Raw genomic sequence first — 12,511 nt, forward strand, 5'->3', positions numbered from 1 at the left:
CATATTTTTGTATTTTTTTCGCTTCAGAAATGTAAGCGGTTGTTAAAGATGTCATAATGAAAATATTATTTTTATGACACTATAGATAGAAAAAAAAACATATTACGTACAGAGAAGTATATTATTTACATAACACTATTAGTAATAATGATTATGTACAAACATTTACAATAATAAAATTATTACTAGCTATTTGACCGAGTTTTGCTCGGTATTCGATAAAACACGAATAAAATGACATTTTCTAAAAATAATTCCTAGCTAGACAGATTTATCGCCCCCGAAACCTATATAAGAAACCTGTATACGAAAAGATATAAGATACTTAAGTCCCGTAACCCGTTTCATCAAACAATCAAGTAATGTTAAATAAATAATGGCTTGTTAAATCAGTTAACGGCCTGTTAGAGCTATCGAGAGTTCTACCATGCGCTAACGTCAAATCAAATCACCTAACATGGTGTTAAATTTATTCCTGGTCCAGAGGTCCATTCAATATCTTCATTCCTACTAGGTCTCAATGACGCTCGGGTGACTACACCAATAGCACCTTCCCTCCCCTACTACTGAAGGAAATCTAAGACAACAATTTTATCTATGGACGCTTCACACCACGTCAGTCTGACCCCGTGCTAAGTACCTGAAGGACTTGTGTTACGGGTACCAGACAACGGAAATATATTTAATACTGTTATACTATACATATATTTAAGATTTTTATTATATGATACACATATTTAATACACACTCATGACCCAGGAACTTTGAAAACTTTTTGTTCCGTCGGCAGGATTCGAACCCGCGACCCCCGGCTTGAGCTACCGACAGCCCACCCACGGAGCCACAGAGGTCGTCAAACAACAATTATATCCACTTTTGTAAATTAAGAAATGAATAGGGGTGTAGACTATTTTTAGGAAATATATTTATTTTACAGATGTACCATCAAGGAAGTTGATTCCTATGCAATTGACAGACCAACGTTATTTGGTCGAATACTTATGTCAATTCAATGTTAATTGTGATCTGTCGGCTGGGTTTGACGTAACGCGACCAAACTACTTATGTCCCCGATTTGCATAGGAATCAACTTCTCTGATAGTACATAAGTATTTTGTTACACCTAAAAATATGTATAAAAAAATACACTCTTATTTCAATTAAAAAAATCACTTATTAAATATAAAAAATATTATAAAGTTATTAAGTAAAATATGTCCATTTTCGGTAATTCTATAATACAAACTCTCAAAAAAACAATAATTCGTATTAGATTTCGTTTACTGTCTACACCCTTATTATTGTATTCCTGCCTAATTACTGGTCAATAGTATGCTAAATACTTACATGACACTAATAAAAGACAATAAAATTAATTATTTGATTATTTAAAAATAATTTAAAATTTTCCCCGGTTTGGGGAAAATTTCCCCACTTTGTTATGGACATTACTGACCTGTTGAAGTTGAATTAATATTTACATTATTTTATCAAAATACTTTAAAAATATGTTATCTTACCTATGAAATATTATTCCTTGATGTTTTTTGTGTAAGGTTGTATTGTTCTTGCACCATTTTACAACACAAGATGGCATATTTATTTTTATTTATGAATGACAAAGACGTGTCACCGCGATGCAGTCTAAAAGCGTAATGGCGGTACGATCGGCTTATTACAGTGCGAGTGTTTGTGCAAGATGTGTACATATGATCGCCTGGGCTTATTAAGGGTGCTTCACTCATTTCTTAATGGCGATCCGTCCGTATTTTTTTTACGTCCGTGGTGTAACATGTCAAAAATAATCGCGGTCCATATTTATAAAAGTTTTATGCGTCTGTTTGTGCGTCCAAATGTTTAATCAATAGTACTTATGGACGTAAACATGGAATTTTCAGACGAATAAAACTTGATGGAGACATAAAAATACTCTGAAGTTGTTAAGAAAGTGAAAGAAGTGAGATTTGTTTTTCAGTGAGAGGTCAGCGCATCCGAATGGCTGCTTTTTATGAAAGTGCATGAATAAACCTTTTCGCACACTTCATTGGTTGCTATTCTGCCTCGAAATTACTACTGCATTTTTAATGCTGGATGCCCGCTGCGTGTTGGAGATACGTAGAATACAGTCAGCCAAAACACACCGTCATTGACACGACCTGTTATTATATATTATATGGTTTACTTGCAGCAAAATGTGGTTTATCAATTATCTTTTCAAGTGTTCAAAAGATGTCAAAGATCAAAATTCAAAACATATTATTAACTCAAAGAATTTGTTCACGAACTAAGACCCCTTCGCGCCAATCCGAGGTAACGTTAACTTTAAATCTAAATATTAGCCCCTTCTTGCATAAGTACGAAGAACAAAAGAAGCACTAATATAATATTTAACCCAGATTTGTATATTTTTAATCCTTTATTATATTTAAACCAGACTCATCCTAGTGGGCCTAATTCAACCTTCTGTATTCAATATTTATGTAGTACGTACCTACTTACTTATATAAGTAAATTTTCCGCGTCTTCGATTAAAGTAATTTTATCTCAAGGTCTATGAAATCATCTTTTTGTCGTTGGCACAAAGGCTTTGTCAGAGGTAACTTAACTCCGAACGAAATGTAATCGGAGTTCTGACACACTCACAAACATGGCGTGTTTAGTTCTACCAATATTTACATATTCCAAAACCTCAGTGCTCTGCTTTGATGCTTCTGATTAGTTTGATATTGAAATTGTTGCATTAGCTTTGTTAGCTATACGTGTTATTAATGTTAGCATAAAAGCTAGGATTATAAGTACAAAAAATTTCACTCTTGTCTGTTTACATGTGTGTCAGTAACTGATCCTTGTTAAAGGTCTTTTTATTTAATCCTTGAGTCTTTCACGTTAAAAGTTTCACTTAATGAACATAGATTTTTTAATATTTTGCTTTTTTTTAGACGAAGATACTCAACGCTTAGTGCTGGCTTTCGCGTTTCAGAAACGCGTCATGGGTAGAGTTTCTGAATTGAAGCTTATAATTTCTGAATAACTAATTGTAAAATTTTTAACATATGACCCTTTCTCTCATTCCATAAATTATTTCACATTTCCCGAACAAGAGTGCGTGATATACAAGTCTGAAGATATTGCGGCACATTTTCCGCATCATTTATAACATACATTTTGTAGAGAGTAGAGACTCACGTCTTGTATTCATTCCAGCACCTGAAATGCGAAAACATGTCCTGCCATTTCTTTAACGGCTCTATGCTTGATTGCCTACGTTTCATGAGTATATTCAGGCATTTTAGAAAAACACTTTACATGCTTTTAAGTGAAATAAATAGTTTAGATTCTATACTACAAACAATATATTTTAATTTGTTTTGTTTTCTAGTACGGTTTATGTTAGTGCAAATCAAATAATGGTATGTAATATAATATGCAATTTGTGTTTGTTTATAACGATTGAAAGCAACATTAAGTGCTCAAGTACACAGTACTTAATACTTACATAAAATATTATTATAGCTGTAAGTGCTTCTATTATAATTATAATTAAACTTGTTAACTTAATTCTCTATTTAAGTAAGCGTCTATGTATTTATATCGTAATGAAAACGTTCTAAAGTTCTTGCCGTGTGCCCTTGTTTATAAATATTATGCAGTTTAATCTCTCACTATTAAAATGAGATACTGCTGCTAACAGCTAATAAGTAATAACCCGTTTCGGTCGTTTTATTACTCGCCCGATATAACTTTATTTGCGGTGCATTAAGGAGGTTTATTACAGGCGTGTTCATACTGCCGCTGGTGAATTATAGGTAAGTACCAAAGATTTTCCACAGTTAATTACATTCTCTCGAGATTAAAACTCGCTAAATCTTTAAAAAGTCGCGATAAAACTTTCAAAGTACGCCCTTTGTAAGCCTTTAGTTTAAAAGAACTGCGATAAATCAAATCATAACTTTCCTCACCAAATTAAGCGAAATTAATTTAGGATTGAAAAATCGCGAAAGTTTTCTTCGAATTTTAAGGTCACTCGTTTCTAGAGCTTCGAAGATGGCTTTGCTAATTTTGTTAAGTTGACAATTTCGCAATAATTAATGGTTTGCCGTTGGCGGTTTCCCAACTGGATGAGTAAATTGAATTCATATTAATTTAAAGTTAATAAAACATCTTTAAGATGATATTAAGAATGAGTCAATTTCTTACAATTTGCCACATCAAAAAATAGTTTAAATCAATCGCTCTCCATGGCATGATAATTATTATTGCATTCTAAAGACAATATTATGTCCAGACTTGTAAAATGCACCTAACGTACGAGTAAGTACCAGCAGTACCAGCTGTGCCAGTGCCCTTCTGTTACGTAGAAGGCGAGTCACCAGACTATTGGCTCTGCTGCATCTGCTGGTTGCGAGAACTTCTCTCGAGTCGATATTTTGATTTTATTTCGCTTTAATTCCGAAATCTTGATGTGTCTTTCTTATTCTGCTAAGCAGTGATAGACGACTGCCACAGCCATCAGCCTTTAACTTTTAGGCTGTTCTTCAAAGTCCTTATATCAATTCGCCTCCAAGCTCGCACGTAAATGTAAATGTAAGTATCCTTACAGCGCCTGCAGTCTAGTGGTATGCGCGAGCGCAGCGGCGGGCACGGCTCGCAGGCGGTTCCGCGCCAGCCGCAGTACTCGGAGGCTGCGCGCGCCCGCGAACACCCCGCCCTCCAGCTCCGACAGCGAGTTGTCGTCCGCCGACCTGTACACATTGTAACCATAAGGCCGGCCATAGACGGACCACATCTTGCAGTCGAAACCGCAGTGCAAAATGCGGTCGTCGCACGGTGATCTGCAGTTGCCAGTTTCCATACTAAATCTATACCCGCAATACACGGACCGCTCGATCAGTAAGTAATTGTAACTTTAGAACAGTCGGTCGCGACTGCAACTTGCGGCCCGTCTATGGCCAACTAACATTACCTAACCCTCAGTAACTGCACCGACTTCAGGAACGGACCAAATAATTACAACTTTCCTGTCCTTTTTCAACCCTTCTCTTAAGTAACAGTTGTATTGTTAAACACTTAATTGAGAATGTGAGGGAATATACCCAAGTCCCAAACTACTTGGAGATTGGGTATATTCCCTCACATTCTCAAACGAATGCAATATGAACTGCGAATTTTCATTACATTAACGTTTTAACAACATCCAGCAGGTTGTCGTAGAACGGTATTAAGTGTGTTAAAGGCTAAAAGCATTGACTAAATAATAAATATATTATGATTAAAATTCAAAACTACTGACACTAATAATAAAATTATTAAAACTACTACTTATTTAAGCTACAACATTTTGCAAACAACTAAATAAATCTAGACAACTTACTCGATGCGAAAAGGAATGCAATAAACGATGAGTGCTCTACAAATCTCTACAAAGAAGTGTTACATGATTGGTATTATATAATAATATATTATTATAGATATATTTCATATGCAAAAGCTTGAAAATTACTTCTTAAATCCTTAGAACATTAATATTGTAGTGGATAATGTACACACATTATTAGAGGCTGGCGAGCAGGCGGCGATTACACAGCATTCCGTAAGCCCAGTAACAAGAATTAAGAAAGTCGGTACGTTTTCGAAAGATTCTCTCCATTATATAACGAGAAGCCCGGCTTTTATTTTAATAACTGGTACAAGGTTTATCAAAATGTCTTTATTACCGATTAAAGCAATTACGCGAGAGGTGTTTTTACTCGTCGCGCGTAATAACTGCGTTCGGAAGACGAATAGGTATCCTTTAAAGGTGCTTTATGGTGTATTGTATGTAATCCCGGGATAAATTATGTAGTGGTTCGTGTTCGGAAAATGGCGTTCGCGACGAGAATATCGATGCTTCGATTGGGATCTCGGCCACCTTGATCGTTCCGATGCTACGGGCGTGCGACCTTTGTGTTGCATCGATATTGAGCACCGTGCGAATACTCTATGTGCTGTATTCGCACGCACTCGCTTGCTGTCTCATAGTTTAAGGTTGCTATTGGGTTTAAGGTAAATTATTTGAGCATTTATAATATTAGGGTCGTATAAATGAGAATCTAATAAATAGTAACCCACCATTGACCATTCTCACTAACAGGTCTCGGAAACCGGTTGCAGAACAAAACCGGTTTTGGTCATTGACCCCAAACCGAAATCGATTTCGGTTAAAGGTTAAACCGGTAAAAAAACGGTAAACGCAGAATACCGGTTTTTCTTTAATTTCGGTTTTGGTATTGAAAATTAACCGGTAATTTGCCGTGCGCGACGTAGTCACCCCATGCGCAAGCGAAAAGTAAGATTTTGCATCAAGGTATACCACGGTTGCGAATATACAAGTTTGGGGTTTCAGCGTTGTTTTAAGAACGGAAAGTATGTGCAAATTATATTCATCAGAATGATAATTTAGTAATGGACATTGACATGGACATTACTATGTCGTATGTATGTGTGCTGTAGGGTTAATATTATGATTTATGCCTGTTATCGGCAACCATCTCGTTTCAGACAATTTTGATTTTTATAAAATGATCATACCGATTTTAATAGGTAATTAGTTTTCTATTAGGTATTTAACATTTATCAGTAAAAATTGTAGCGTTTTTTATTTTACTCGACTTAAAAAGTGTATTTGTTTTATAGTCTAAGTCAGCGGTAGGCAACAGGCGGACCGAAACATTGTACCTAAATATTAATTTAAAAATTTAAAAAACTTATGGTGTATTCCGAACACTTTAAAGAATTTGCTCCCGTTGGAAATTTAACTTAAAGTATTTTTCAACAAATTAGTCAAATGTTAACTAACGAATTTTTTTTGAACTTGTAAACCTCATTGTGCATTAAAAAAATTAAAAAAAAAATGTTTAAATAATTTTCGTAAAATTTTTTCACTTCATGGAGCCCTTAAACATAATATTATATAAACATACTTAACAATATCACGCCATAAAAGTTTTAAAAAAATTGATTCTTTGTTTATAATAATTTTTTAACTTGAACAAAAAACTATAAATCCAATATTGATTATTGTCAAAAAAAAATTTTTTTCATTTATCATCACATAATTGTTTTTATATCAATAAAATACATATGTATTAACTAAAAAAAAATCCGCCATTTGTTTATAAAAAATGTATAAACAAATGGACTATTTCGATGCTTTTAAAAATTTTTTTCTTAACTTTATGCTTTTGAAAATATTATGAGTTTTAGAAACAACATTTTTTCTTAATAACAATATTTAATTGTTTACAATCGTTTTTTAAATATTTTTATTCTTAAAATTAATAGTTAAGAGTCCTCAATATGGTAAATGGTTACAAAAACAAAAAATATATATATTTATTGTTTAGTAACTTATCAATTTGCAAAGTATTTTAATATTATTTTATATTAGCATGCTGTGTTCACATCAAGAAGGTCTTACACGATTGTTATATTATATAGTATAAGCAAATATTTTGTTAAATTTTAAGTGTTAGGCTAGTTTTGTGAACCTTTAATAAAAAATAAAAAAGTATAAATAAATTCTGAACTTTGTTATATTATTTTTCTGAAACTAAAAATTTTCTGCACTTAGTTGTTCATCGCTGTTTTTGTATTTTTAGGAGTTTCAGAAAAATAATATAAAAAAAGCTCAGAATTTATTTATAACAAATTGTTAAGTTAAAAAACAATGAAATTGTTGATATTTTTTTTTTGTTTTTTAACCATATTGAGGACGGTCAATTATGATTTTTCAGAGGAAACATTTTTCTTAACTAATAATTTAAACAATAGAAATATAAAAAACTATTATAAACAATTAAATTCACTCAACTTCAACTAAAAATCATAATATTTTCAAGAGTTAAGAAAAATAATTTTTTAAAAGCATCGAAATAGTCCATTTGTTTATAATTTTTTTGTTAACAAATGGTGGAAAAATTTTTTTTTAGTTAATACATGTCTTTCATTGATATAAAAATAATTGTGTGATGATAAATGAAACAATTTTTTTTACAACATTACTTTGATTTCTATTTTTTGTAGGTACACCTAAGTTACAAAATTATTATGAAAAAAGTATTGATTTTTTAAATTTTTATGGTGTGATCTTGTTGAGTATGTTTATAAAAAGGGCTCCACGAACTGAACATTTTTTACGAAAATAATTTAAACATTTTTTAATGTATAATGAGAATGGAAGTTCGAGAAAATTACGTTTACATTTGTCAGTTCATTTCATTTGTCCAATTTGTTGAAAAATTAACTTTAAGTTAAATTTCCAACGGGAGTTTTCCAGTGTTCGGAATGCACCATAAGTTTCTTAAATTTTTAAATTAATATTTAATACCTTAAAAAAATAATCAGTGTGACGTGTTCGGTTTTGAATCCGCGCGCGCTACCTAAAAATGCCGCGCGGAGGCCTATTACGGCCGTTAAATTACGGCGTACGGGCCGGTACACAAAAACACGATACGATGCCGTGTCATATATCGTGGCACATCACGATGTCGCGTCGTAGTTTTTCACGATGCTCGTCGTGGATTCCCATGACACGACGTCGCATCGTGAAACGACACCACGTCGTGGTACGACACGACGTCTTATCGTGTTTTTGTGTCCCGGCCGTCATCGCTGTACATCAAATCTAACACTTATTTTGAAATTAAAAATTAAAATTGGCAACACTGATTCGTAGCGCATAGTCAATTTATTTCTCAGATTTATTTACGGACGCTGTACCTAATAATATCAATGCCGGTTTGTGTAAAGTGTTCTGAAACTGTAGTAGACTCAGTGTTTTGTGTCAAATGTAATGGCGATTATCATTATTCCTGCCTCGGAATAACAGAAAATAGTTATCGCAAAATGGGGACTGAGAAAAAAGCAACATGGCGGTGTTTTGCGTGCAAAACTCAAACATCTGCGGACAACCTTTCACTAGCTGACTTATTCAAAGAAATAAAGTCGTTTCGCGAGGTCTTTAAAACTTTGAAAACAGAATTTAACACCATAAAAACGGATATCCAAAATACCGTTCAAGGAATTCAAGATCTCCATCAAAAATGGAATGATTTAGATTTTCGCTTTAAGAGGATACAACAGGGGCTAGAGAAATGAAAAAAAAGTACGTGTAAAATCTATAGCTGCCTCCCTTACCTCAAGCCTATACCGCAGAACGCGATAGAGACAACTGCAGAAAATCCAGAAAATCAACGATTCGTTGTCCCCTGATTCCTTCTCCAAAACTTAACCGATTTAAGTACTTTTTTCATTAAAGATAAAAAAAAGGCTTGAGCTGTGTTCCTATGTTTTGCTTTTTTTGTATAATCTAGCCAAATCTGTTTTCTGGACGTTTGAACACAGCGGAAAATCTGGCCATTTTTTTGGGTTTTTGAACGTTCATATCTTATTTAATAATTAAATTATGAAAAAAAAGAAAACATAGGGACATTGTATTAGTGGCCGTAGATATTCAGGAAAAAAATTATAACTCTACTAGCATTATCCAGGGAGGAAACAGGGGACAACGTTTGTATGGAAAAAAGGGCGGTGTGGAATCCTCTTAATTGCGTAGAAGAAAGACTGTCTTCAGTGGAACAAAACATACCTACTATCAATGCTTTGCAAAAAAACCTCGATCAAGCAAACGAAACTATATTGGAGTTAACTGCACAAAATGACCTCCAAGATCAATTCTCTCGTTTAAACAATTTGGAGCTTTCAGGAATACCTACTCGGAGCGGGGAAAATGTTACCAAGATATTCAACGACCTGTGCAGACTAGTAGGTTTCACACTGCTGGATACTGATGTGGACACTATCCATCGCGTTCGTCCTCACATTCATACCGGTTCCGGAGACCAAAGTCAAGGGAATAATATGTTTAACTGAAACATGGCTCACTCCTGATTTTTTTGATAATGCAGAATACTTTTTCAGCAACTACAATGTATATAGGCGAGACAGACCTCACTCTAACAAGGTGAGGGGAGGCGGTATATTAATAGCTTACAAGAAGGAATTAGTTGTGCGGAGACTTGACCATTTATGCTCCACGATGGACTCCGAGGAATTATGGTTGAGCATTGAGCTGACAACTACTAGCACCGGAGCCCAGACTGCTCCCCGCAGCTCCACACCTCATCTCTTGTATGTTGCATGTTGTTTCCTCACAATAATAACCATTTATTTTCACTTCAAAATTATTTCGATAAAGTACAAGAATTAATACTCAGGGACGGTAATAATTGTAACTTTCTCATACTAGGTGATTTTAACATCTCATATGCAGACTGGTCTTCAAATGATTCACAAAATATTAGATTACTTAACCCAAAAAATGACAAAAAAGTTATGCTTTTATCCGACTTTATGAATCTTTGTAATATGTCACAATACAATAATTGTTTTAATACAAATGGTCGAATTCTTGACTTAGTTTTGAGCAATTATAACTGCAATGTTCATGTTCTTCACCACTTACTCCCGAAGATGATCACCATAAATCACTCGAGATAAATTTTACTTTAACCTCAGTATTGTATTTAAAGGATAAAGACCGTCTGAAACATATCTATCACATGGCAGATTTGAAAGCATCAGTAGTAGTCTTTTAGATATAAACTGGGTTGAGCAGCTGCAATATCTTGATACAGAAAGTACAGTAGCACATTTTTACAAAATTTTATACCAATTGATAGATAAATTTGTTCCCAAAAAATTAGTTAGTATTAATAACAGATATCCTTCCTGGTACTCTAGAGCTTTAATTAAATTAATTCGCAAAAAAGAAAAAAATCATTCGAGATGGAAAAAATATGGCAATAGCCTAGACCAAGCAGAGTTTATATCTTTACGCAAAAACTACAAAAGAAAAAACACTACAAAATGAATGTTACCATAGCTCTATTTCATACTCAGAAGAAAAAATTGCAACTTCTAAATATTTTTGGACATTTATAAAATCAAAATTTTCACAAAACAACATACCTACCCACATGACATATGGTGACAGATCTTCTGCTGATAGGTACTCATGAAATTTGTGACATGTTTAACACTTACTTTAATTCTGTATTTGTTTCTAGTAACCAAATGCATCATAACTTGGATTTAAATGAATCTAACATGTGTCCGGTTATTATAAATTCAATTAATATTTCACAAACCTTAGTTAGTAAGCTCTTAAAACAATTAGATGTACATAAAGGTGCAGGCTGTGATAATATTCACCCCATGTTAATAACAAAACTGTACAAAGAACTGTCTCTGCCTCTTACAATCATATATAAGAAATCAATTAGTGAGGGTCACTTCCCAAATATATGGAAAAAAGCTCTAATTACACCAATACCCAACTGAAATAGTAACAAAAGTAACATCGTTAATTATAGACCCATCTCTAAATTAAATATATTTGGAAAATTTTACGAAAAAATTATTACTGATGAACTTGCAAGCCAAATCCATCACCATATAGGGATCGAACAGCATGGTTTCCTTCGCGGTCGAAGTGTAAACACCAACCTTGTTTCTTACACAACTTTTATCTCTAATGCTCTTGATGTTGGATGCCAGGTAGATGCCGTGTATACCGATTTTTCTAAAGCTTTTGATAAAATTAATCATAATTTATTATTAAACAAGTTATCAAGGATCGGTATACACGGTGATCTACTTAGGTGGATTGAATCCTATTTGAGAAATAAGAGTCAGGCCGTTGCCATTAAAGGTTTTCAATCAAGTTTTTCTTGCAATTCCATCAGGAATTCCACAAGGATCCCATCTTGGACCATTTCTTTTCACGCTGTACATAAACGATATAGGATGCTCACTAAACGATTCCTGTCACCTTTTATTTGCTGATGACACAACAATTTTCAGAATTGTACAGTCTCTTTCTGACTGCGCGAAACTTTAGTCGGATATTAATAACTTTGAATATTACTGTAAGACTAATCAACTCTATCTTAATGTCGACAAATGTTACACTATCTCGTTTACGCGCAGACATAACCCTATTTGTTTTGACTATGTGATTGACAACATCAAAATCAAACGCGTTGATAAAATACACGATTTAGGTGTGATCGTTGACTCCAAACTTCATTTTAATCACCACATAGACACTATTGTGTCGAAAGCATATAAACAACTAGGCTTAATTCTACGTCTAGGTAAACCCTTCAAAAAGCCCGAAACTTTAAATTTTTTATATTATGCTTATGTACGTAGTATTCTAGAATTTGGAAGCATGCTTTGGAGCCCTCAATACGAAATACACATTGCAAGAATTGAAAAAATCCAAAATAAATTTCTAAAATCATTAGATTATATAACTAATACTAAATTCTGTGATTACAAGTCATCCCAATTGAGACATAACATGCAACCATTACAAATGAGGCGCCAATATTTAGATGCTATATTTTTATTTAAAATAATACACAATTATATTGATTCATCTTCATTATTAGAACATATTTCTTTTAAA

The 12,511-nt window shown here is 33.5% G+C and overlaps 2 protein-coding genes across 2 annotated transcripts in view; both read right to left on the reverse strand.

Annotated features, from left to right (window-relative positions):
* LOC121726614 (lutropin-choriogonadotropic hormone receptor) overlaps positions 1-4,615 on the reverse strand; it is a 43,449-nt gene extending 38,834 nt beyond the window's left edge. The window contains exon 1 of the mRNA XM_042114045.1: positions 4,599-4,615. The gene's annotated coding sequence lies outside the window, so the exon portion shown is untranslated. The remainder of the gene's footprint in view (positions 1-4,598) is intronic.
* Positions 1-12,511, reverse strand: part of LOC121726081 (leucine-rich repeats and immunoglobulin-like domains protein 1) — a 50,132-nt gene that overhangs the window by 2,543 nt on the left and 35,078 nt on the right. Inside the window, exon 4 of the mRNA XM_042113309.1 lies at positions 4,599-4,742. Coding sequence (XP_041969243.1) covers positions 4,599-4,742 — 144 coding nt within the window. The remainder of the gene's footprint in view (positions 1-4,598; positions 4,743-12,511) is intronic.

The sequence above is a fragment of the Aricia agestis genome, chromosome 4 (assembly GCF_905147365.1).
Source record: "Aricia agestis chromosome 4, ilAriAges1.1, whole genome shotgun sequence".
NCBI classification, from domain to species: Eukaryota; Metazoa; Arthropoda; class Insecta; order Lepidoptera; family Lycaenidae; genus Aricia; species Aricia agestis.